General features: G+C 43.1%; 1 protein-coding gene across 1 annotated transcript in view; it reads left to right on the top strand.

The window, feature by feature from the left end:
- Positions 1-25,750, top strand: part of LOC126215251 (juvenile hormone epoxide hydrolase 1-like) — a 99,014-nt gene that overhangs the window by 18,589 nt on the left and 54,675 nt on the right. The window contains exon 2 of the mRNA XM_049941924.1: positions 10,996-11,210. Within this exon, the coding sequence (XP_049797881.1) occupies positions 11,034-11,210 (177 nt within the window). The 5' untranslated portion in view covers positions 10,996-11,033. The remainder of the gene's footprint in view (positions 1-10,995; positions 11,211-25,750) is intronic.

Below are 25,750 nucleotides of genomic sequence, written 5' to 3' on the forward strand. Positions count from 1 at the left end.
TGACAACAATCCGAAACAACCTCGGGCTCGCACAAGCCGGTCTGACGACATGATCGAGAAAGTGGAGAGAATTGTTTTGGGGGATTGCCGAATGACTGTTGAACAGATCGCCTCCAGAGTTGGCATTTCTGTGGCTTCTGTGCACACAATCCTGCATGACGACCTGAAAATGCGAAAAGTGTCATCCAGGTGGGTGCCACGAATGCTGACGGACGACCGCATGGCTGCCCCTGTGGCATGTTGCCAAGCAATGTTGACGCGCAACGACAGCACGAATGGGACTTTCTTTTCGTCGGTTGTGACAATGGATGAGACGTGGATGCCATTTTTCAATCCAGAAACAAAGCGCCAGTCAGCTCAATGGAAGCACAATGTTTCACCGCCACCAAAAAAATTTCGGGTAACCGCCAGTGCTGAAAAAATGATGGTGTCCATGTTCTGGGACAGCGAGGGCGTAATCCTTACCCATTGCGTTCCAAAGGGCACTACGGTAACAGGTGCATCCTACGAAAATGTTTTGAAGAACAAATTCCTTCCTGCACTGCAACAAAAACGTCCGGGAAGGGCTGCGCGTGTGCTGTTTCACCGAGACAACGCACCGGCACATCGAGCTAACATTACGCAACAGTTTCTTCGTGATAACGACTTTGAAGTGATTCCTCATGCTCCCTACTCACCTGACCTGGCTCCTAGTGACTTTTGGCTTTTTCCAACAATGAAAGACACTCTCCGTGGCCGCACATTCACCAGCCGTGCTGCTATTGCTTCAGCGATTTTCCAGTGGTCAAAACAGACTCTTAAAGAAGCCTTCGCCGCGTCAGCGTTGTGAAAAGTGTGTACGTCTGCAGGGCGATTACGTCGAGAAGTACCGCCAGTTTCATCGATTTCTGGTGAGTAGTTAGTTAGAAAAAAAATATGAGGCCTTAGAATTTGAATGCACCTCGTACAGTAAGGACGGCCCCAACATCAACATGCAACGAAGTTAGGAGGTTTGTTCCGCTGTGTTGAGAAATGATTTAATAAACGAGTTAATCTGAATATGACGGTTGCATTTAAAGTTGAACCTCGCTTTGGAGAAACATCCTCGAGGGCCACACACACACTCTCTTACCCGCTTAACATGAAATCACAAACCATAAATACAACTGAATAATCCGTTCAGGATATATTTAACATTCCAAAAACAGAGCAATAAGTTAACTCTAGGACAGAGGCAGGTTGCCACAGGAAAGTTAGGATCACAGTTGACTCGTGTGGCCATGTGGTTCGCGAAGACACAATCAATATTGAATATAACTAATTAAATAGATAAATAATGTAAACAAACCCAGAACCGCCGAATAATTCACCCCAAACATAATGAAATGACTTTGATGAATTATAACCCAACTTCAAAGGTATGTATCTAACAAACTTAGTTGAAAGAAAGGGTATAAAACACATAGAACCAGCAAATCTAACAAAAAAAATGTATACTTACAGAAAACAAGTTATGAGAAAAACAAACTTAGAAATAAGATAATCCAAATAAGCATCTAAAACAACAACTGTAATTGTCAAAAACTTCAAATAATAAGGTAAAGAAATCACACGAGGAACAGGGAAAATTAATCAAGATAAGAGACTACCACCAAAAACAGCAACAAACAATAAACCAATTATACCAAATCAAATATAATAAACCTTACCATCAAAAGAAAATCTTCAGTAAAAATTATAATCTCCAAATGTTGAATAATAAAATAAACGAAAAGAATAAGAAGCCAAATTTTAGCAACATTAAACCACGCAGCCGGGAACAATTAACATTTTACAGAGGACACCTTTGAATAGACAAAGGGTAATGGCAGAGCGCCAACAAACTATAATATTAACCCACGTGGATGGTTTCCGACGGACCAATAGTGATGAAACAAAGAATATTCACAAAGAGGCAAAAATTATCAAGATTGGGAAAAGATTAGAATGTACACACAGGCAATCGGAGGCACACAAACATTGACTGTGAACCGAGGGCGCACTTCTTACGTGAGATCGTTTCAGCACATGCTACGTTCTTCTTACGGACAAAGGTCTGCTATAGGAATCAACCTGAAAGTCTGCCAAAGCCCTGCATTCCTTGTTGCGACCCAGCAAAACAATTTTTATAAGACAAAACGCGAGGCCAAAAGCTGCGCAACGTGCATCTTAAGTGAGACCGAACTACAAAAAAGCTCCACTCTCGCTACGAGACAAAACGCCACGCGGTTAAGAGGTGGTTTACTATCTCTGGCCCAAAAAAGGCACGTACTTTGACAATTTTTTCTCGGGATGTGTTATAGATATCAACGTCAAATTTGATCAAAATGTTTATTGATATTTCCTCTAAAAACTGAAATTTTTTCGACCGGAAATGTCGAAGAGCAAAGGCGGAAGTACCGTCAGAACTAAACAAAATTTCGATGTAGATCTCCACGCGCGGTATGTCACAGGTCAGCCGGCTCGTCTGAAATCAAAATTGAGTCGACGTAAGCGAAGTATATAAGACTCGTTAGGAGTTGTACCTCGCTTAAGTTATTTGGACCATAGGAAACAAAATGGCGGCCATTTGAAAAAATAGGGTTTTTTCATCGATTTTTCGACTTCGTCGGCCAAGTAAGAATACTTATAGTTGATGGATCGGAATAAAAGTGGTACAACTCCTAGACAATGTAGTTAGCTTCGTTGGAAGCAAATGAATCATGCCAATCTGTGCAGTAGATTTGAAGGTACCCTACCGCGCGATAAAAAAAAAAAAAAGTCATTTCGAGACAAATGTTTGAACTTTTGACTACATATAAATGCAATATTATGTAACTTACGTTCAATCTGCTATTCCGGGACAGTAAACTAGTCCTTCCTCTTCCTCATAGTGGGCGTTCTGCTCGATCTGGGCCATCCTGCGCTGCTCCAGAGCCGCTCGTACGGCCGGTGACAAGCGGGTTTTCGGCCGCTCGAATCTGGTGGTCGTCCGAATGCTTAGCGAACTGCGTCGAATAGAGTCCCAGTGTGACGTCCATCGTTGTCATGGTCTTCAGAATTGCTGAATACCCTTCGTCGAAGCTGCTCACTGCCAGGGAAGTCGCAATCTCCACAGTCCTCGCACCAGAATACAAATGCTTGGGGGCTAACTTCCAAACACACACGGCTGGATTCTAAACACTTTTATGGATCCAAAAACGCAATTTAAAAAAAAATTGATTTTTTGAACCAAAAGATAGTAAACCTTCCCTTAAATCAACTCACCCTTCTTCGAGGAGACCTTCGCTGCAGACCCTCGGAGAGCTGGAAGACTGTACATCTCACACTAAAACTTCTCCTACACAACGTCGTGGCCGAGAAAACCCAAGATAAAGGCTTCCGCTACCAACTTAACAGCGATTACTTTAACACAAAGGGAACAAACCTCTTTGCCTACCTGAAAACTACAACGGTTGGCCATTCTGTAAGAATGACACACAGATTAGCCGACCGCAGTGGCCGAGCGATTCTAGGCGGTTCGGTCCGGAACCGCGCGACCGCTACGGTCTCAGGTTCGAATCCTGTCTCGGGCATGGATGTGTGTGATGTCCTTAGGTTAGTTAGGTTTAAGTTGTTCTAAGTCTAGGGGACTGATGACCTCAGAGCCATTTGAACCATTTTGAGTCATAGATTACGAGATTCGATGTCATAAATATTGGGATGCCTGAAAAACTGCTACATCATGCATGACGTTTACATTTATCACTCCTTCGCTACTAATTCTGTCCTGAACATATTTCGCAGGCAGTATCCACACATGCCGCTGAATGTACCTACACAAATGGAGCATTGAATGATGCATAGTTCAAGAAATATAAGGTCATAAACACAGAGATGCGTAAGAAATTGCCGCATCATGCATGAAGTTTCAGTACATTTATTTTTTTACTTGTAAGACATCCATACAATCGAGTGAAATTAAGAAAATCCCTGACACTCGGCAGCTCTTTTGACAACTTTGAACTGCGAAGCGCGAACGGCTGTAGGCGAAAACGGAAGCCATCTTTAGAGTTACGAAGAGGCGTTGCCATGGAGACGTTGTAGACACGCGAAGCATAAACTGTATGGGGTCGTGTTTCTTAATTTGGATACTGTAGTCACAGATCTGTACATTACACGTATTTCTTTGTACGACTGTTTCAAAATTTCTGCTAATTCTGTGCAGCAGACTAAACCACCGTACAGCAAAATGAAACACACCCACGTTCATTCACTCACTCATGCCTGAGAGTTTTGGAATAGGAGAACAAGGGATAAAGATTTTATGGAATCATAGTCGTGAGTTGGGCTACATTTAAAAACACGGAAGACTTATAATGCCGTCATAGACGCATTTGCAATCCTGAAATGAACCAGCATAACTGGCATATGATGCTTGCAAATCGAAGAGAGAAATAGGCCGCAGCTAGATTGAATCATAGGTCAGTCTACTCTGGTACGAACTTTAGCAACGAAAACACCCAAATTGTTCTGTAGTCTACAAAGTGTACTGGAAAGCAAAATAAAGTGTTGATATAGGACTCTTTCAGCATCAGTGTTTTGTGCTGTATATTTCGGCGGTTGCATATTACCGGCTTACCCTACATCCACATCTACACTCCGCAAACCACCTGGCGGTGCGTGGTTGAGGGTACTTTGTTCACCATTCTCACGTCTTGCACTTTCCTGTTCCAGGCGCGATTAATTGGCGGGAAGAACGATTGGCGGTAAGCCTCCTTGATGGCTCGAATCTCTCTAATTTTATCTTCGTGGTATCTTCGCGGTGTATACGTAGGAGGAAGCAACAATATATAGGGTGTTTCAAAATTACTCCGACACACTTAGATGGGATGTAGATGGCATCAAAGCGAGGATATGAACCTCGGTTCGGAAATGTCATCCAACGACGCTACAGAGCTTCGAAGAGCTATGGGAGCAAAAAACATGACAAGAGTCTCCCGTTTACTTTAAAATACTCTGACTGAAAAGTGGGATACCTCATTCTACTTTCTTCAGTATAAAAATTTTCCCAAAAAGAGCTCTTTGAGCATTTCTTCAGTAGAGGAGATGTGTTTCACAGTAGCAAAGAAATAAATTTTCATAGCTCCTCATGTATGCATTTTAGAGCCCATATTTACTGGACTTTTTTTCTTATTTTGGTGCATACTACCACCCCTAAAAATTGTCTATCCCACAATAGTACCAACAACAACAGTGGTACAATTATTCTAGTGTCAGAGGCAATTCAATGAGTTTCGCTTATAACTTTCAACTCGTTCTTTCCCAGCGTCCCTCACCTCAAATTGATACGTTCACACGTTACAAAAATGTACGGCCAAACTTTCAGGAAACATTCCTCACACACAAATATAGAAAATATGTTATGTGGACATGTGTCCGGAAACGCTTACTTTCCATGTTAGAGCTCATTTTATTACTTCTCTTCAAATCACATTAATTATGGAATGGAAACACACAGCAACAGAACGTACCAGCGTGACTTCAAACACTTTGTTACAGGAAATGTTCAAAATGTCCTCCATTAGCGAGGGTACATGCATCCACCCTCCGTCGCATGGAATCCCTGATGGGCTGATGCAGCCCTGGAGAATGGCGTATTGTATCACAGCCGTCCACAATACGAGCACGAAGAGTCTCTACATTTGGTACGGGATTGCGTAGACAAGAGCTTTCAATTTGGGTTGAGGTCAGGAGAGCGTGGAGCCCACAGAATTGGTCCGCCTCTACCAATCCATCGGTCACCGAATCTGTTGTTGAGAAGCGTACGAACACTTCGACTGAAATGTGCAGGAGCTCCATCGCGCATGAACCACATGTTGTGTCGTACTTGTAAAGCCACATGTTCTAGCAGCACAGGTAGAGTATCCCGTATGAAATCATGGCGGTGAATCGAGGAAGTACAGTACATACTGACGAAACTAAAATGAGCTCTAACATGGAAATTAAGCGTTTCCGGACATGTCCACATAACATCTTTTCTTTATTTGTGTGTGAGGAATGTTTCCTGAAAGTTTGGCCGTACCTTTGTGTGTGTGTGTGTGTGTGTGTGTGTGTGTGTGTTGGTTCAAATGGCTCTGAGCACTATGGGACTCAACTGCTGAGGTCATTAGTCCCCTAGAACTTAGAACTAGTTAAACCTAACTAACCTAAGGACATCACAAACATCCATGCCCGAGGCAGGATTCGAACCTGCGACGGTAGCGGTCTTGCGGTTCCAGACTGCAGCGCCTTTAACCGCACGGCCACTTCGGCCGGCGTGTGTGTGTACAGAGCGATTCCTTCACAATATTAAGGACTTCCAGAGATTATGGAGAAGTGTGAACGTATCAATTTGAGGTGAGGGACGCCGGGAAAGAAAGAGTTGAAAGCTATAAGCGAAACTCATTGTGTTGCCTCTGACACTGAAATATATGTACCAGTGTTGTTGCTATGATTGTGGAATAGGCAATTTTCAGGGGTGGTAGTATGCACCAAAACAAGATAAAAAGTTTAATAAATATGGGCTCTAAAATGCATGCGCGAGGAGCTACGAACATTTATTTATCTTTGCTACTGTGAAACACATCTCCTCTACTGAAGAAGTGCTCAGAGAATTTTTGGGAAAATTTTTAAAGGTACTGAGGAAAGTAGTACCAGGTATCCCACTTTTAAGTCAGAGTCTTTTAAAGCAAACGGGAGACTCTTGTCATTTTTCCGCTGATCTCTTTCCCTGCTGCCATGACATCTTCCAGCAGGATAACTGTCTCTGTCACAGCGCCAGAATCGTGCTATAATGGTTCGAAAGGCAGGTTAGTTAACCCACGTTGATGGCTCGGCCACCGAATTCGTCCGATCTGAATCTAATGGCGCACATCTGAGACGCTACCGGGCGCGACGTCCACCCCCACAAAGTACCGGTCCGTAATTTACGCGAACTGCATGGTCCTTACGTAGACATCTGATACCACATAGCGCTTGAAGCCGACCAAACACTTGTCGAGTCTGTAACACGCAGATTCGCTGTTGTAAGGCGTTCTCAAAGCGAACCATAACGTTATAATGTTTCGGCTTATCACTATAAACCGTGCAGCAGTGCGTTTAGATTCCGTTAAAAGAGCGTTTTCTTATGTTGGGTTTCTGCTTTAAGTTAGTAATAATAACCGATTGTTATAAGTGAGAGCAACATCTTCGGAAGGGAGGGGGAGTGGGGGGTGTGGCTCTGAGCACTATGGGACTCAACTGCTGTGGTCATCAGTCCCCTAGAACTTAGAACTACTTAAACCTAACTAACCTAAGGACAGCACACAACACCCAGCCATCACGAGGCAGAGAAAATCCCTGACCCCGCCGGGAATCGAACCCGGGAACCCGGGCGTGGGAAGCGAGAACGCTACCGCACGACCACGAGATGCGGGCAGTGGGGGGGGGGGGGGTGTGTAATATAAGCTATTCCTAAGCTGTCTGTAGCTGTTTTTTAGGTGTTCGTACCTCAGTCGGTGCAAACGGAACCATCATGGGACCATTTTGCTGTCTGTCATCGGCCTGTCGGCCGGTTGGTTGGTCTGTCGGTTGGTTGGTTAGTCTGTCGGTCTGCCTGTCCGACTGTTCATAATCCGTTTTCTAAGAAAGCGTAGTGTTATCAGCATGACATTTATGCCATGTAGTGCAGTCTACACTCCTTTTGTGGTGTAAATAATTGAAGCTTTTTATTCAGTGCAATCAGGACATACGGCCATTTACGTAACGTATTTTGATACTACAAAACTCACTCATGAAAATAAAACCTATAGAGCGGTTCCCTTTGACCTAGAATCACTTAGCTGGGCAAGAAGCAATGTCACACGGTATGTAAGTGTACTGTCATATCGCTGGTTTAGTTGAGTATCTTTGCAGGCAGCCGCGTCTATGTGGAGTCGAGCGCGGGACACGGAACTGCTATGTTGTGTAGTGTGTAGCTCTACATGTGAGAGGCATTATTAGCATGGAATTTGAAGTGTTGCTACAAGTGTTATTACAGTATAGTGATGAAATATGGAAATGATTCAGAGGAAAGTGCGTCAAGAAGTAATTTAAAACTGAGCAGTGCCGCCGATAACGTATTTGTGTTTCCTCTCGTTGCGTGTCGTACCGTACAGTATCAATCATCCGCGCCGTGCTCGGTCTCTCAGAATGTAACACGCCCGGGATTACAAATGGGGGTGGGGGACCATTTTAACTGGTTGTCGCTCTGGACCGCGCGCCCTACCCACTCCACTTACCTGGTAATCCCTCGGCGGTCGTGCTCTTCTGCTCCACACTGCTGCTGGCTTGCCTGAAATTATCTATCGAATTATGCAAGCGGGTTTAGGGGAGCCACTCAACGTTAAGACACAACACAGTTCGATGTCTGCTATGAACAACTATATTTTGAGACGATAAAAGAAAGTCGCAGGTTGCACTGTTTACATTCTAATTCAGAAGTGTTATCCCAATTAACGGTTGATTAACAATCCACAACATCATTCGGACGAGCGCGGGTGATTGTTGATGATGCGAAAACGCGATGATCGAACGCACGTCCTCACGCTCGCCACCAGACACTCGCGCTTGTTTGTACTCTTTTGTGGCAGCTAATTTTTGCTGATTCACATCAGTTCATTCTGAGAGACCGAACACGGCGCGGATGATTGATACTGTACGGTACGACACGCAACGAGAGGAAACACAAATACGTTATCGGCGGCACTGCTCAGTTTTAAAATACTACTTGACGCACTTTCCTCTGAATCATTTCCATATTTCATCACTATACTGTAATAACACTTGTAGCAACACTTCAAATTCCATGCTAATAATGCCTCTCACATGTAGAGCTACACACTACACAACATAACAGTTCCGTGTCCCGCGCTCGACTCCACATAGACGCGGCTGCCTGCAAAGATACTCCACAACTAAACCAGCGATATGACTGTACACTTACAAGTACAAGTAAACGGAAAAATCCGAAATAGTTAATTTCTAACTATATCAGACGACAAAAACATTTCTTATGTTATTTGTTATCCAATGTACAACTGGAAATTGAAACATTCTCATAAGTCTTGGAATCTTTGGGGGCCGTTTCTTGCCATTATCAATGCCGATAACAGGCAAACATGGTCAATATGCGCTATTTCCAGGATGTGTGAACTGTCTGTATACATAATTAAATTTGTATGGAAACTTCTCGCATCTGCCCATTTTTTTTTATTTGTCATCAGACTGTCTGTCTGTTCGTCTGTTGAGATCTCTTTTTCTTGATGACCCATCAAGTTGAAATTTGTCTTGCATGCTGAACTCTATAGTTCCTTGGTGTTATAAACACTTCAAGCTTCCAAGTCAAGGTAATCAAAAGTTACAGCCATTTGTGTCACATATTTTGATGCTCGCAAACTCATTCATCAAAACCTACAGTATACTTCCCGTTGACCTAGAATCATGAAATTTGGCGAAAAGCAAGGTTCCAGAGTACAAGTAGACGAAATAATCCGAAATTTCTGAATCTGTAATTATACCACACGAAAAAATACTTTTTTTCGTTATTTGTTATCTGACTGTCTGTCTGCGCTCCGCTAAGACTCTTTTCCCTCAGGAACGGTATGATGTATCAAGTCCCTCGGCAGTGTAAACAGTGTACGCTTCTACACGAAAGCAATCAAAAGACATGTCATGTAAGAAACATAATTAGAATAAACCTAAGAAAATAATCAAAACATAACCGAATTTTCACACATCACCAACTTCTGGTGGTAACTATGTAAATATGTAATATCTTTGATCCAAGTTGTCAAGAGGAAAAAAAAGGACAAAAAACTGACTAATCTTATATCTAAAAGTCAGATGTAGAATTACGCCCACAAAGAACATACAAGCAACTTGTAAATACAAAGTCCAACAAAGACAGCATCTGGCGGCATCGATATTACACGTAAAGAAAAAACACCAGTCATGTGTAATACCTCTGCAAACATAGCTATAGTTCATATTATACGCAATAAAAACAATGTAGACAGCAATGTAACTGGCGTATTTTAGCGCAATTGTTTAATTACTGTTTAAATATATCTTGTTTATTTTATTGCACTAAATAAAGCCTGCAGCATTCAGCTATTTATGACACAAAATCACATAATTTTCTGTGGTTGTTTTAAATGGTTAACATAAATGAACTGTTAGAGACCTGAATTTTACATCCTGAAAAATTATACTATCTCTTTAGGAAGAAAATTTCCAAGTGAAACTAAATTCCAGGGTTTAAACTTGTCCCAAAAAAGGTCTTCCAAGTATTTTGTTGCAGAAACAGACAGAGCCTCATCACAACTGTTTTGTTCTCCTCCGGAATGATGCTTTTGTTCGATACAGAACTGTGATCACTAGCTATTGTAAAATCGTCGTCTTTTCCGTCTATTTCTTGATCTATACCCCTGACATCTTCCTCTGGACACCGATAAAAAATTTCATCAAACTCGGGAACATTAAAACTGACATGTTCCTGAGAACGGGTGTTGTACAACGGTATCGTACTGAAGAAAACAGTAACGTCCTTAACGAAGCACGGTCTAGGAGTCCGTAACACCTATCAGTAACACGTGTCGACAACAAACAAGGAAGGTGATGACGCAACCGACAGCAAAACATTGCAAGGTTGATAGTTGAAGGAGAATAGATGGAGTATAGCAGCATTCCGCTATTACTAACCTTGAAAAATTTTCGCCCGGTGTCAGAGACCCACTTGTTTCACATATTTTGATATCTTGCCAGCAGAAATATTGATAACAACCAAAAACCGTTCAAATTCTCGATTCCCAGGATGGATGGTCTAACCATTGTTTTATAGTTGGCTCTATTCGCTCTTTCTTTAAAAGAATATAACACCACGGTAGAAGTGTTGCGCCTGTTGAAACTGCTGAATTCTCAGACGGAGAGTGTACAAGCGGCTCTTGCTACTTGTTGCAGGTACACGCCAGAAGCTTCCGTGTACGTGACCTTTGAAGATGGTGCTACTGTTGGTGATGGCCGTGATACTGGCGGTGTACTTCTGGAAGAGGCTAACTGCTCCAGAAGAGGAGTCGTTCGACCAGCGGAAGCTGGAAGAGGCCTGGTGGGGACCTGGAGAACCCAAGCAGGTGGACGAGTCCATCCGGCCCTTCACCATCGACATCCCAGACAGCGTAAGCTGCTCATCTTGTCTCATATTGACAGATCTGGAAACAAAATGTGTGTGTGTGTGTGTGTGTGTATGTGTACTAGCTGACAAACCCGGCATTGCCTGGGATTTAATTTTACCAATTTTGTATTAGAAACGCAAAGAAAAAATGGACTGTCTTTGTAGTGGAGCATCGAAAAAATTTCATTTCCATGTATTCGTGGAAACACTTTTGAAATTATGAAACAGTCGTACAAAGAAATACGTGTAATTTACAGATCTGCGACCACAGAATCCAAATTAAGAAACACGACCCCGTACAGTTTATGCTTCGCGTGTCTACAACGTCTCCATGGCAACGCCTCTTCGTAACTCTAAAGATGGCTTCCGTTTTCGCCTACAGCCGTTCGCACAAAAGCAGTTCAAAGCTGTCAAAAGCGCTGCCGAGTGTCAAGGATTTTTTTAATTTGTCGACTGTATGAATGTCTTACAAGTAAAAAAATGGTTAAAATGGCTCTGAGCACTATGGGACATAACATCTGAGGTCATCAGTCCCCTAGAACAACTTAAACCTAACTAACCTAAGGACATCACACACATCCATGCCCGAAGTAGGATTCAAGCCTGCGACCGTAGCAGCAGCGTGGTTCCAGATCTAGGCACCTAGAATCGCTAGGCCACAGCGGCCGGATAATCTATGTGTCATACAGTGATATCATTCTTTAGCTACATTAAGCGGATACTGTCTGCAAAATGTGCTGAGAATAGAGTTAGTAGAAAAGAAGTAACGAATGTAAACGTTGCAGCAGTTGTATGCGCATCTCACAGTTTATGACGTCATACCTCTTGAAATATTTGTGGTACCACGAAATACTTGGTAGGTGCATTTAGCGACATATATGGATACTGTCTACGAAACTTATTGCGAGTACAGTCAAGTGCACAGAAGTAATATAAATTGGAAATCTGTGGTAAGTTCTATGGGATCAGATTGCTGAGGTCATCGGTCCCTAGGCTTACATACTACTTAACCTACCTTAAACTAGCTTACGCTAAGAACAACACACACACACACGCATGCCCGAGGGAGGACTCGAACCTCCGAGAAGGGGAGCTGCGCGGACCGCGCCAAGGCGCCTAGACTGCCCGGCTACCACGCTCGGCGAAGTTACACAAGGTGACAACTATTGAACTATATGAAAAAAAAAACATAAATTACTTACGAACTAAGGCGTGCATTCAGTATGTAAACGTCTCTACAGACACTCGGATTTTGGTTACGATGTGTTAGACACGTCTGCCATCATTGGCGATAATGTGGCGCTGACGAGTAGCGAAATTCTGCATAACCCGCTAATGTGTCGGAACATCGATGCTGCCGATGACCTCCTGAATGGCTGTTACCAGCTCAGCAATGGTTTTGGGGTTGTTGTACACCTCATCTTTAATATAGCCCACAAAAAGGAGTCACATGTGTTCAGATCTGCAGAATACGGCGGCCAATCGAGGCCCATGCCAGTGGCCTCTCAACATCCCAGAGCCAGGATGCGGTCACCAGAGTGCTCCTCCAGGACATCAAACACTCTCCTGCTTCGATGTGCTCAAGCTCCCCCTCGCATGAACTACATCTTGTCGAAATCAGTGTCCAAAACGTTCACGTACCGTCCGTTAGCCACACCACACAGTCACCCGTTGAGGGTGAAGAGGCTCCTCGATCGCGAAATGCGGATTCTCAGTCCCCGAAATGTGCCAGTTTTGCGTATCGACGGACGCACCCAAATGAAAGCGGGATTCGTCGCTAAACCAAAACATACTAATTCCCATGAAGTGGACCTAAATCAGTTCTTGCTCCAGGAACCATCAATGCTTAACTTATTCATTTATTTTTCCGAATAAAAAAATATGTTCGCCATGTGCGAGTAAGAGTGTGTATGTATAATCATACCTCCCCAACCGTAAAAGACACAAAGATGACGTTTGGACAGTGATATGTGTGTGTGTGTGTTTGCGTGCGTGCATGTGTATGTGTATTTGGCTACATGCTATTCAAGAATTTTTCTACAATATATATATATATATATATATATATATATATATATATATATATACTATTGGCCATTAAAATTGCTACACCAAGAAGAAATGCCGATGATAAACGGGTATTCATTGGACAAATATATTATACGACACCACAGTTCATCAAGAGTAGTGACTGATGTATTGTGACGAGCCAGTTGCTCGCCCACCATTGACCAGTCTTTTTCAATTGGTGAGAGATCTGGAGAATGTGTTGGCCAGGGCAGCAGTCGACCATTTTCTGTATCCAGAAAGGCCCGTGCAGGACCTGCAACATGCGGTCGTGCATTATCCTGCTGAAATGTAGGGTTTTGCAGGGATCGAATAAAGGATAGAGCCACGGGTCGTAACACATCTGAAATGCAACGTCCACTGTTCAAAGTGCCGTCAATGTGAACAAGAGGTGACCGAGACGTGTAACCAGTGGCACCCCATACCATCACGCCGGGTGATTCGCCAGTATGGCGATGACGAGTACACGGTTCCAATGTGCATTCGCCGCGATGTCGCCAAACACGGATGCGACCATCAGGATGCTGTAAACAGAACCTGGATTCATCCGAAAAAATGACGTTTTGTCATTCCCGCACACAGGTTCGTAGTTCAGTACACCATTACAGGCGCTCCTGTCTGTGAAGCAGCGTCAAGGGGAACCGCAGCCACGGTCTCCGAGCTGATAGTTCACGCTGCTGCAAACGTCGTCGAACTGTTCGTGCAGATGGTTGTTGTCTTGCAAACGTCCCCATCTGTTGACTCAGGGATCGAGACGTGGCTGCACGATCCGTTACAGCCATGCCGATAAGATGCCTGTCACCCCAACTGCTAGTGATACGAGGCCGTTGGGATCCAGCACGGCGTTCCGTATTACCCTCCAGAACCCACCGATTCCATATTCTGCTAACAGTCATTGGATCTCGACCAACGCGAGCAGCATTGTCGTGATACGATAAACCACAATTCCTGTAGGCTACAATCCGACCTTTAGCAAAGTCGGAAACGTGATGGTACGCATTTCTCTTCCGTAAACGAGGCATCACAGCAACGTTTCATCAGGCAACGCCGGTCAACTGTTGTTTGTGTATGAGAAATCGGTTGGAAACTCTCCTTATGTCAGCACGTTGTAGGTGTCGCCACCTGCGCCACCCTTGTGTGAATGCTCTGAAAAGCTAATCATTTGCATATCACAGCATCTTCTTCCTGTCTGGGCGCTACAGTCTGGAGCCGAGCGACCGCTACGGTCGCAGGTTCGAACCCTGCCTCGGGCATGAATGTGTGTGATGTCCTTAGGTTAGTTAGGTTTAATTAGTTCTAAGTTCTAGGCGACTGATGACCCGATAAGTTAAGTCGCATAGTTCTCAGAGCCATTTCTTCCTCTCTGTTAAATTTCACGTCTGTAACACGTCATCTTCCTGGTGTAGCAGTTTTAATGGCCAGTGTAGTTGGAGTCACCATCTCTTTCATGGGACGTCTAGTGTCGATGCAAAGCATCACTTTCATTCCCATTACAAACGAAATGACTCTGAATGTGGAATTCTGCGTGCGCATTCGGTAGAGCGGTAACAACTTTGTGTAGTGCGACTGCAGCAACGAGTGAGCAGCGATGTTGCTGCTAGATTACTGGCTGTCGGTAAAACGATTATCGCACTACAGTAAGTTGTTACCGCCCTACCAAATGAGCGAGCAGAATTCCATTTTAAAACCAGTTCTGTTTGCAAGTGGAAACAAACCGACGCTTTCCGTCGGGACTGAAAGAGGTGGAGAGTGTAGGCTGACTCCAGCTACACCTCGCAAAAGCGAATTGCAGATATCAGCCGATGACTCATATGGAGTTTCAGAAATACTTTTACGAACTTTGCTCATCGGCTACTTCCACCAAAACAGGGGAAAAAATATCTTCTGAACGTCGACTCTAAAACGCATACATTAAAGAGCTGTGAACATTTGTTCTTGTTCGCTACTGCGAAACACAGCACTTCTATTGTACAAGTGCTCATAGCTCCCAACGTAAGCATTTTATAGCCCATGTTCACTGGATTTTCTTGGGACTTTGCTCCATACCGCCTCCCAAAATATCGAAAGCAAAGAGCTTGCAGTAAAAGACGTGTTTCACACAAGTGCTCATAGATCTTAATGTATGCATTTTAGAGGCTGTGTTTACTGTCTTTTTTTGTCTCCCTGCATATGTAGATGATAAACAGGTCTGGTGTGTGTGTGTTTGTTGTTTGCTCTGTTTCACAACATAATGTTTATTGCAAATATGACCTATGGAACAAGGACTAACGAACTAAGTAACTTCTACTGCTACCCCATGTATAATTGGCTATAGGGAGGACAAGTACGTACTGAGATAAATAGTAACATACATCTGGAAGCCCTCTGTTTTGACGTTCTGGAGAAAGCAAAATCTACTGACGTTTTTCAGTGCTCTCGGTAAACATGATAAAGTCTGTGTTGTACTCTAGTATGGTAGGTTTCCTTCACCGAGCACTTACGAGATAAGATCGCCAGCTGCTCTATTATTTCGTTTGCTTAGAAGCTGTCAAACCGGTTCGAAAGTCATTCGGCACACATTCATTAACGAAGATATTTCAGTACTGCGGTCAACATGGTGCCAGAAATGGCTCTGAGCACTATGGGACTTAACTGCTGACGTCATCAGTCCCCTACAACTTAGAACTACTTAAACCTAACTAACCTAAGGACATCACAAACATTCATGCCCGGGGCAGGATTCGAACCTGCGACCGTAGTGGTCGCACGGTTCTAGACTGTAGCGCCTAGATCCGCTCGGCCATCCCGGCCGGACTGTAGCGCCTAGATCCGCTCGGCCATCCCGGCCGGCCTATGGTGCTAGAGCTCGTGGAACCAGCCCTACGTGGGCGATGGTTGAAGTTTCCACAAACCACGATTGGACGGTGTGTGGAAGTGTTATTGTTTCACAATTTCTTATTAGTGTTAAAATGGTTCAAATGGCTCTGAGCACTATGGGACTCAACTGCTGAGGTCATTAGTCCCCTAGAACTTAGAACTAGTTAAACCTAACTAACCTAAGGACATCACACACATCCATGCCCGAGGCAGGATTCGAACCTGCGACCGTAGCGGTCTCGCGGTTCCAGACTGCAGCGCCAGAACCGCGCGGCCACTTCGGCCGGCTATTAGTGTTAAACAAATGTCAGCTGAGAAACTGGCAAAGTGGTTTGTTTACAGTGAGCGTTTGTAGAAAGTGTTGTGAAAGAGAAGGGAAATGTGGTTTTCATAGAGGCCTGATTCAACAGCTGTGATTATAATCACTCCGTTCAGCTTTTGGCAAAACTGATGAAATAAGTTACAGTCGGTCTGAAGAATTTGTTCGTTGTCGCGAGGCCATCAGAGAAGAATTTCGCTGAAGTCGACCGAAATCAGTTGTTGCTCCAAGAACCATCGATGCTTAACTTATTCATTTATTTCTCCGAATAAAAAAATACGTTCGCCATGTGCAAGTAAGAGTGTATATATATTTCCCCAATCGTAATAGATACAAAGGTGCCGTTTGGACAGTGAATTGCAGGGACAAGGGATACTTGAATGCATCATATTTCATGTTTGTGCTACTTTTTTTATTACAGAGATATGAGGCCATCTTTGGCTTTTTTTAAATGGAACCCTATGTTAAATTTTAACGTAACATGATGTTCTTAAAAAGACGGTTTCAAAGATGTGTATATCATAATATTTAGGCGAATAGTTTTTGAGACACAGATATGTTCTCGGATCGTGTTCGTCCTTCGAAGCGGCGTTGTCCAGTGCGACCTTTCCTGTTGTGTGGAGCACATGGTAAACGTCGCGAGTCCGTCCTTACACAGACACGCCCATTTACCCGACAATAGTAATACATACTGCGATATTTTGCGCAAAAATTAACTGATGATGTCCCGCAAATATTATTCAGTTATTTGACAACTGTGACACCAAAATAGTAGGCAACATACGGTATTAAAAGACTACAAGATGTTAATACATTTTAAGTAACAGAAATATAAATGTAAATGAGGAGGCCCTTATTCGTCACAATTATTTCGTACATATTTGTTTTTTATTTGAAAATATTTAATATTGATCACAATACGGAGCATATACACACAAGATGCAAAATACATACTGCACATGATACAAATCTTTACTGAAGCATGTGCTCAAAATGCTTCCCCTCTGCTGCAATGCATATTTGTAGTCGCAATTCGAATGATTTGTGAATGGTTGCGAGGGTGTCACGTGAGATATCACCGCACGCTTCGAAGATACGTTGCTTCATATCGCCTGGCGTAGTTTGAGCATACACTTTATGTTTGATTGCTCGCCCCCAGAGAAAAAATCAAGAGGGGTCAAATCAGGAGACCGGGCTGGCCACTTCACTTCAGCACGTCGTCCTATCCAACAGTCCGGGAACTTTTCATTTAACAGCTCTGTAGCCACACGAGAAGAGTGAGCAGGACATCCGTCATGTAGGAACCACATGCACTGACGTGTAGTTAGTGGTACCTCTTGCAGCAAAATGGGCAGAACGTTTCGCAGGAACTGCGCATAGTTATTGCCGTTTAGTATACCCGGAATGACATACGGCCCCACAATGACATTTCCGACGATGCCGCACCGCACGTTAACACTCAACGGTTGCTGATGCTGTACCTGTCGAAGCCAATGAGCGTTCTCTATTGACCAGAAATGCATATTATGCAAATTCACATTGGTGAAAGTCGCTTCATCAGTAAAAAGCACGCACTGAAAAAACGTTGGATCATATTGTAGGCGCTGCAGAGCAAACCGGCAAAATTCCTGGTTCCGTTCGAAATCCGCACCGGAGAGTACTTGATGTAATGAGAGGTGAAATGGGTGAAATCTATGCCGGTGCAATATGCGTAGCACACTTCTCTGACTTATTACCACATTCCGAGGCGATACATCGCAACAAAACAGTAGGGTCGTTATGCGCCAACGCTAGAACGCCCTCTTCAAGTACCTCGCTAGTTGCAGTTTTCTGCCTTGTCCTCTGTATGGCGTTCCGTGATCCAGATTTAAGTACTTTCTTGCAAATACGTGCAAGAAGCTGGCGCGTAGGGCGCTCCTGATCAGGATACAGATCTCCATACCGCTTTATTGCTCTAGCAACATTTGTTCCGCTTTCATCATACATGAGCCGTGTTGTGGCTCGCATTGGTGCTGTTGGTAGGTTGGCATCGTGTAATAGGGATAGTGACGTCTCGTTTTCTTCTTGTGTTTACTGGCGCCACGACATTTGCTAGCATTGTCTGTCCGCGAATGGCAGCAGCAGCGTTTATCAATATCTAGTACGGTGGTACTGTCTTTGGAGGGACGTCAAGTGTTTTCCGGGTCCGAGTGTGTCGGGTAGTTCAGTTGGGACGGAGCAGCAGTGAGGTCTGACAGTGCGGGGGCATGCTGGGATCGCTGGTGGCACGCAGGCGCTGCCGGATCGAAGGGCTGCAGTTGCGAGGGCGACAACCTCGTTCTCCACCAGACCCACGACGTTTGAGTTGAGTGAACATGAACCCAGTAGTGAAACCTCCACTATTTTGAGATCACGCCGTTTGTCGTCGCTGAGACGAAGAACAATGAGTGGAGTGTTTGAAGTTGGCGAAATTAACTAGCCGTCCTCCACCTTTTATTATTCATCATTGAATTCCTTGTGTTATTACTGGTGAAGTTCAACCAGCGGTATTTTTCTGCCCTAATGGCCGCTAACGCCCATTACCTGCCTTGGAGGTTAGCGTATTTTCGCGGCAGTGTACCTTTCCTCGCATTGCCACTGCTGTACGGTAAGGTGTGTAGTTCGACAGCTTCCTTGATTGTAGTTCGGGTATTTTGTTTCTTTTGGACTACTTTGGTCGTAGTGGTTCCTTCTGCTTCTGGATGTTCTAAACTCCAGATTCAGAAGACGCAGTGCTGTCCGCAGGTTCCGCCTTGCCTGTTGTGTTGGTTATCAGACGTTAGGTAGATGTTGCAAGAGTGTTGGCCGGCGTTTAAACTGTCACTAGTTTTGAGTTGCCACCCGGTTAAGTGAATACGACTGCTGGCTGCCTGTCTCATCGATTACGAAGTTGAGCGACCTTACCAGGTCGACCCTTGGAACTCTGTCTGAGGCCTACTTCTCTCTTGATTTTATCAGATTGTGATTATTGACAATAAAGCCTTCAGCAGTGAATGCAATTTTTAATTAGATATTGTCTCTTAATATGATTGTCCTTTTTTTAAATAATATTTTAGTAAGAATTTTATATCTAGGCCTTCAGCCGCCAAATTGTTTTTTTTTAGTAATTACTATTGGGGCCTTCAAATGACAAATAATTTGAATTTCTGGTCAGCCATGAATGTAATTTGTCGAAAGAATTTCTAATTACATATTGTCTTAACAGTCAAATTTGATAATTGTTCCTTATTGTCATCCTTATATGCAATTGGTTCCAAATAAAGTGTACGCAATTTTTTTTAAAAAAAGAAAATCTGAGCAAACAACGGTAACTCCCACCCACACCGAAATCTGCCTTTCCCTAAGTACCCCCTCTCAATACATTAGAAGCATATCTAACTTTTCTTCGTTGGTGTACACGTCTGCTCCAAGAAACTGTGACGGAAATGCGATGTCTCGTTACCCCGGCAGCACATTTATACCCTTCTCTCCAGCTGCCTTGCGGCGTTATCGAGAAGCAGGGAAATAACGCCTTCCCTGTTAAGTTCCTCAGTGGTCAACAGGAAAGGCAGCATTGGACAACACCGCTTCGAGACACGAACACGATACGAGAACAAACTATTCGCCTGAATGATGATATTCACATATCGGAAATCTTCTTTTTAAGCCCATCATGTTACGCTAAAATTTAACATAGGGCTCCATTTAAAAAAAAAAAAACAAAGATGGCCTCATATCTCTGTAATAAAAAATAGCACAAACGAATCCTGCCTCGGGCACGAATGTGTGTGATGTCCTTAGGTTAGTTAGGTTTAAGTAGTTCTAAGTTCAATGGGACTGATGGCCACAGATGCTTAGTCCCATAGTGCTTACAGCCATTTGAACCACTTTTTGAGCAGCACGGTATACAGACGCCCATAAAGGGCTTGAAATGTTGTGTGACGTCGTTGGTGTCTGTGAGGGTACTTGTTTTGTTATAGCTGTGCTGCCTCGACCGTTTCCATCTGCTTGGCCGCACACAGACACCATTTTGTGTTGTTCGCGACACGAATAGCGCACCATTCCACTGCCTACAGTACGCAGCGTCAGTCACACAGCCTGCAACACACGACGAACACACGACACGGGGTCAGGGGAACCGTCATTCGTCAGCGCCGTCTACCGTGGCGTAGTAACGACGCATTTCCGGACACATGATCATGGGACCTCTTCTCCACTTTTAGTCACGAATCCATCCCTGCAGTTTGTCAGTTTTATTAATGTTCACGCTGTATACGGGGTGGGGCGCTTAAATCCAGACAAATGAAACTTTTTTTTAAAAGCAAATTAATAAAACAAAATACAAATGAAAATGAAAATCCTTTTCCATATAAGTAGCGGTACCTTTCAGGAGTAACATTATTCCATGAAATCCCCTACAGCCGCAATGACCGCTTCCAATCTTGTCCTGAAGCGATCGCACGCACTCTTTACAACAGCGCTATCCATATTCGCGAATGCTGCTTCGGCAGTGGTGTTTAGAGATGCGACATTAGAGTGACTCGCCTTACTGATAACTCCAGAATGAGATTTTCACTCTGCAGCGGAGTGTGCGGTGATATGAAACTTCCTGGCAGATTGTGTGCCGGACCGAGACTCGAACTCGGGACCTTTACTGATAACTCTCTCGACTACGCTCCAACCATAGTAGCGAAGGGGATTCAAATCCGGGCTATTCGGGACCCGGAATTCCTTTCACCAGAACATGTGAACGTTATCCGAGAGCCAATTTTGACGTAAAATTAGCGACACCCCGGACGGTGCACAAGTCCCGCCCATTCACCCCCCTCTACACCAATCCATATCCTAAGCTCCGCCCATGGTCTGCCGCATATTCCAACATCAAAGTTGTTCGTATCACAGATATGCCAGTCATAGCAAGGGACAAAATCAGTAGTTAGTACAAAATACAGTTTTTCCGGTACCATTGTGAAAAGAATTAGAAATATGTACATTGAATACGCGAGTTGAAAAATCATCAATAAGAAAGAAAAATAAAAATGGTATCCACACTGTCTTTTTTATTTCATGAGCTTTCATCTGCAGTATATCAAAAAATCTGATATTTGTTAACTGCAGTGAGCGCAAATTTCCGTCACCTCGCGTAGTGTAAGAAATTCTGTTGGGAAATATTAATTGGTTGTATCGCCAAGGAAGCTCTCCATTATCTCGATTGTCTAAAGTCAATGTTGTGCATAAACAAGTTAAAGTTGATGTCTTGGTTTGTTTCTGATTACCTCATAAAAGTTACATTTCCACAAATTTCACACTTAAAACTACTCATTTTAAATACTTTTAATTACACAAACTGCTAAGAAGTACTAACAGCACAAAACTGCTAGTATGAACAATCACGGTAAAAAACAAAGAACGACGAACAAAAACTCGTGGACTGCAAATAGCGGGGAACAAGCAAATTCTCACCCAACAAAATGCGACGAACAAACGCTCACACTGCGAGAAACGGCGAACACACTGTGAGAAAGGGCGAATAAACAAACGCTCACTCTGCAAATCACTACAAACGCTGTGAAACTCGGAAAATGCAAACACGGAGAAACACTTAGAAAAAGCAAATGCCATATGGGGACTACCAAAGATCATATTGATGCGCTCTTGGTTGGTGTGACGGGGGGGGGGGGGGGGGGGGTGTAGGTGTGGAGGGGGATAAATGGGCGGGGCTTGTGCAAATGTCTGGAGCTGTCGCTAACGTTTCCTCAATTTTGGACTAAATGGCCCACATGAGGTCCTCCTCCTGCCATCCGAAGCATTTTTCGCCCGCTGACATTCAACACAGACGCCAGTTTCCTCAGCGATTGCCCCGGGTCCTCCGAAACCAACGCATGAGCTTTTTCGGTGACTTTCGCAGTTCGTGGAAAGCGTTTCCTCGAAAGAAATTTCCTCGCCGAATTAGCGGAACCTTCCCCACACTTCTCCGAAGCATTACACCTGGCCATTATATCGTAAACAGTTGATCGCGGGTAAAGAATCGAACTATTTCACTGGGTGAACGCCCAGCGAGAAAACTTTCGACCATCGCGGCTCTACAGTTGTACTCCGCACGTGTCCGTAACATCTCGGCCATTTTGAGTTTCTGACCGTTTACTGGATGCCTATGGCTGTCAAGAATACCAATCGAGACCTCCAGCGGAACTACGATGTGGCCGGAAATTCGAATTGAAATTTGTCCGGATTTAACCGTCGGACGCCGAAGGCCATTCATTTCAAAAATCGAGAATCTCTACGATTTTTGCCTATTATGGACATTAAGACTCGCAAGACATCGGTCCCAGTGTTTCCAAGACTTTCGAGAATGTTCTCGGTTCGAGTCCCCTGCCGAGAAGTCCGTCACTCCAGTGAAAAGTGAATGATGCGTAGTGGAAACAGTCGTCCAGGCTGACACTGTTTTCCGCGAAATATATTTTTTATAGGAATTTTCGGCCTAGAAAAAGCGTTCGACAACGTAAAATGGAATAAGATGTTCGAAATTTTCAGGAAAATATCTGTAAATTATAGTGAAAGATGGATAATGATAATGTGTACAAGAAGCGAGAGGAAAAAATATGAAAATAAAATGCCTTTGAGCACTATGGGACTTAACATCTGAGGTCATCAGTCCCATAGACTTAGAACTACATAAACCTAAATAACCCAAGGAAATGACACACATCCATGCCCGAGGCAGGATTCGAACATGCGACCATAGCAGCAGCGCAGTTCCGGACTGAAGCGCCTAGAACCGATCGGCCACACTGACCGGCTAAAAAATAGGAATAGAAGACCAAGAACAAAGTGGTCGGATTAGAAAGAGTAAGACGCAGCTGCCGTTTAATCCGTACATTGAAGAAACGGTAATGGAAATACGAGAAAGGTTCACAAGCGGAAAAATAATTGAAAGGTGGCTACACTGAGCCACAGCGCCAGAGATCGCTAGAGAGCATTGTTCCGCCGCCTCCACTGGCTCAGTCATTATTGAGATGTGCTAGAAGTCAGTGCTTGGGGAGAGCTCGTAGTAGTCAGTTCGTGTTGAGATGTGCTAGTAGGGAGTGCTTGCTGAGATGTGATACTGATAAATTCTTGTTGAGATGTTGTAATAGCGAGTCGGTGTGGAGATATATTGTAATAATTTGAGTGCTTGTCATCAATATATGAAGGTAACGAAACTTGATTTATTTTTCATTATTTCCATGTTTTAAATAATGCGTCATTACAGGTTCAGTCAACAAAGCATCTGGCTTGTGTTCTTGGATTAGAGTGTAATTGTGGTTCTCTTGAGTAATTATGGTATTTTTATTTTCTTTAATTAATTCAGTATAAATGATATTTAAAATTTCTTGTGTTATTGAAGAAGAACCGTGCCAGATGCGTACGTTGAGTCATACTTCCACACACAGAACAGTTATACTTGTGCTTTGGTTTCGTAGGTTTTATAGTTGCTGGGGACTTAATTAATTAATTAATTAATTGTGTTAATGAAAATTTCCATTTCATTCCTTGTTGTTGTTCTATGCAGTCAGATAGCGTAATAATACTAGTCAGGGCCAACCGTTACGAGACTTCGTAAACGGACAGACAGCTACTAAAGCAAAAATTAAAATTATTTGCATTTCATAGAAATAAGCCACCATGCACGTGGCGACCACTGCTTCGGATCGTCCCTTGGAATCTTCTGATTGTAAAAAATAGTAGACAGTAGCATTGTTGTAGTAACTTGTAGTTTAGTAATTATAGTCTGTTTTGCATGTGTAGATTTGGTAATTGTCATTCTTATAATGGTATTTTTTCTCTGAATTTGATTGTTGTCTTGTATACGTGTTTGACAATTTAGTGCAATTATTTCAATTGTTCGTTAATCGTGTTTGAGGGAAACATTTCGAGTGAATGGTATTGTTGATGATAAAGAGTCATTGTGTGTAATTTTCGTACAGTGACGAGTTTTGTTTGTTTTGTAAATGATTACGCGATCAATGAAAAAGGCAAAAATGATGAATAGTGAGAATGATGAAATTGTTGACATGGCGAACTCGCCAACACAAGAGAACAGTATGTTGAATAATGAAGTGGAAAACAATGTAATAAGTCGGGAAAATAGTCCGGAACCAATTCAAAACTTTTTACAATTAGAAAATTTTCAGAATTCGAGACTAACGACAGAAGATTCTGGAATAGTATCGAACACAGATGGCTATACAGCTATGACGAAGGAAACTGGTTTTGCGAGAAATGATAGGGGCGAAAAGAATTTCGAACCAGATCAAATGGAGCAGTTGATGGGTATAATATTAAATTTGGGATCTGAATTAAAAACACAGATGGGAACAATGGAAACACGAATGGAAACACGGATGGGAACTTTGGGATCTGAATTAAAAAATGATATGGGAACAATGGAAACACAGTTTAGATCTGAATTAAAAACACAGATGGAAACAATGGAAACACGATTAGATTCACGAATAGGGACATGTTTCAAAAACATGAAAGATGAATTAAAGAAAGAAATTAGAGAGGAAGTACAACCGATTTTGAATTCTCACAATAATAGATTAATTGCAGTAGAGATTAGACAAAGGGAACAGGATAGAGAACAGGAAGAAAGAGATCGCGTGATAGTACAAAAATTTTCAGAGTTAAATTTACAACGTGCACACGATAAGGAAGAAATATTTGAGAGAATCGAGGAATCCGTACCAAATGACAGATTAAATAACCTAACACAACAATATGAACAGTTAACTACCAAATGTGTCAACACTGAAACCCGAGTCGCGACACTTACGGAAGACGTAGGTAAACAGAAAGAAAAAATAGGTGACTTATCGGAAAGAGTTGAGGAGATTTCAGATAAATTGACAAATCTTAGTTTACATGGGGACAGAGATTCAGATGATACAGCTCCATTACCATTTGCAGAAACCGAAGAGTACCAGAACATAAGCAAGCATGTTGAAAATCAGGGAAAATTTAATGAACGTGTTAAAAGGGAAGTTGAGGCATTACGAAAGCAAGTCAAACAAATTGAAGGGGAAATTGTAGGAAAAGACAGCAAAAGAAATTTGGAATCACAGATAGCAGAGGGGTTTGAAGAAAATAATTTGTTTCATTTACGGGATGCAACAAGAGAGCGCCAGGCGCGCGAACTTGACAATAATCGACATTCAAACTGGGACAGACGCGGTAGGTCTTTGTCGCCACGAGGCGAAAACTTTGACTATAAACACTTTTTGACTGTTCGGAAATTTAAGATCTTTTGCAATTCTAGGAAT

This window comes from Schistocerca nitens, chromosome 12 (genome assembly GCF_023898315.1).
Source record: "Schistocerca nitens isolate TAMUIC-IGC-003100 chromosome 12, iqSchNite1.1, whole genome shotgun sequence".
In the NCBI taxonomy this organism is placed as follows: Eukaryota; Metazoa; Arthropoda; class Insecta; order Orthoptera; family Acrididae; genus Schistocerca; species Schistocerca nitens.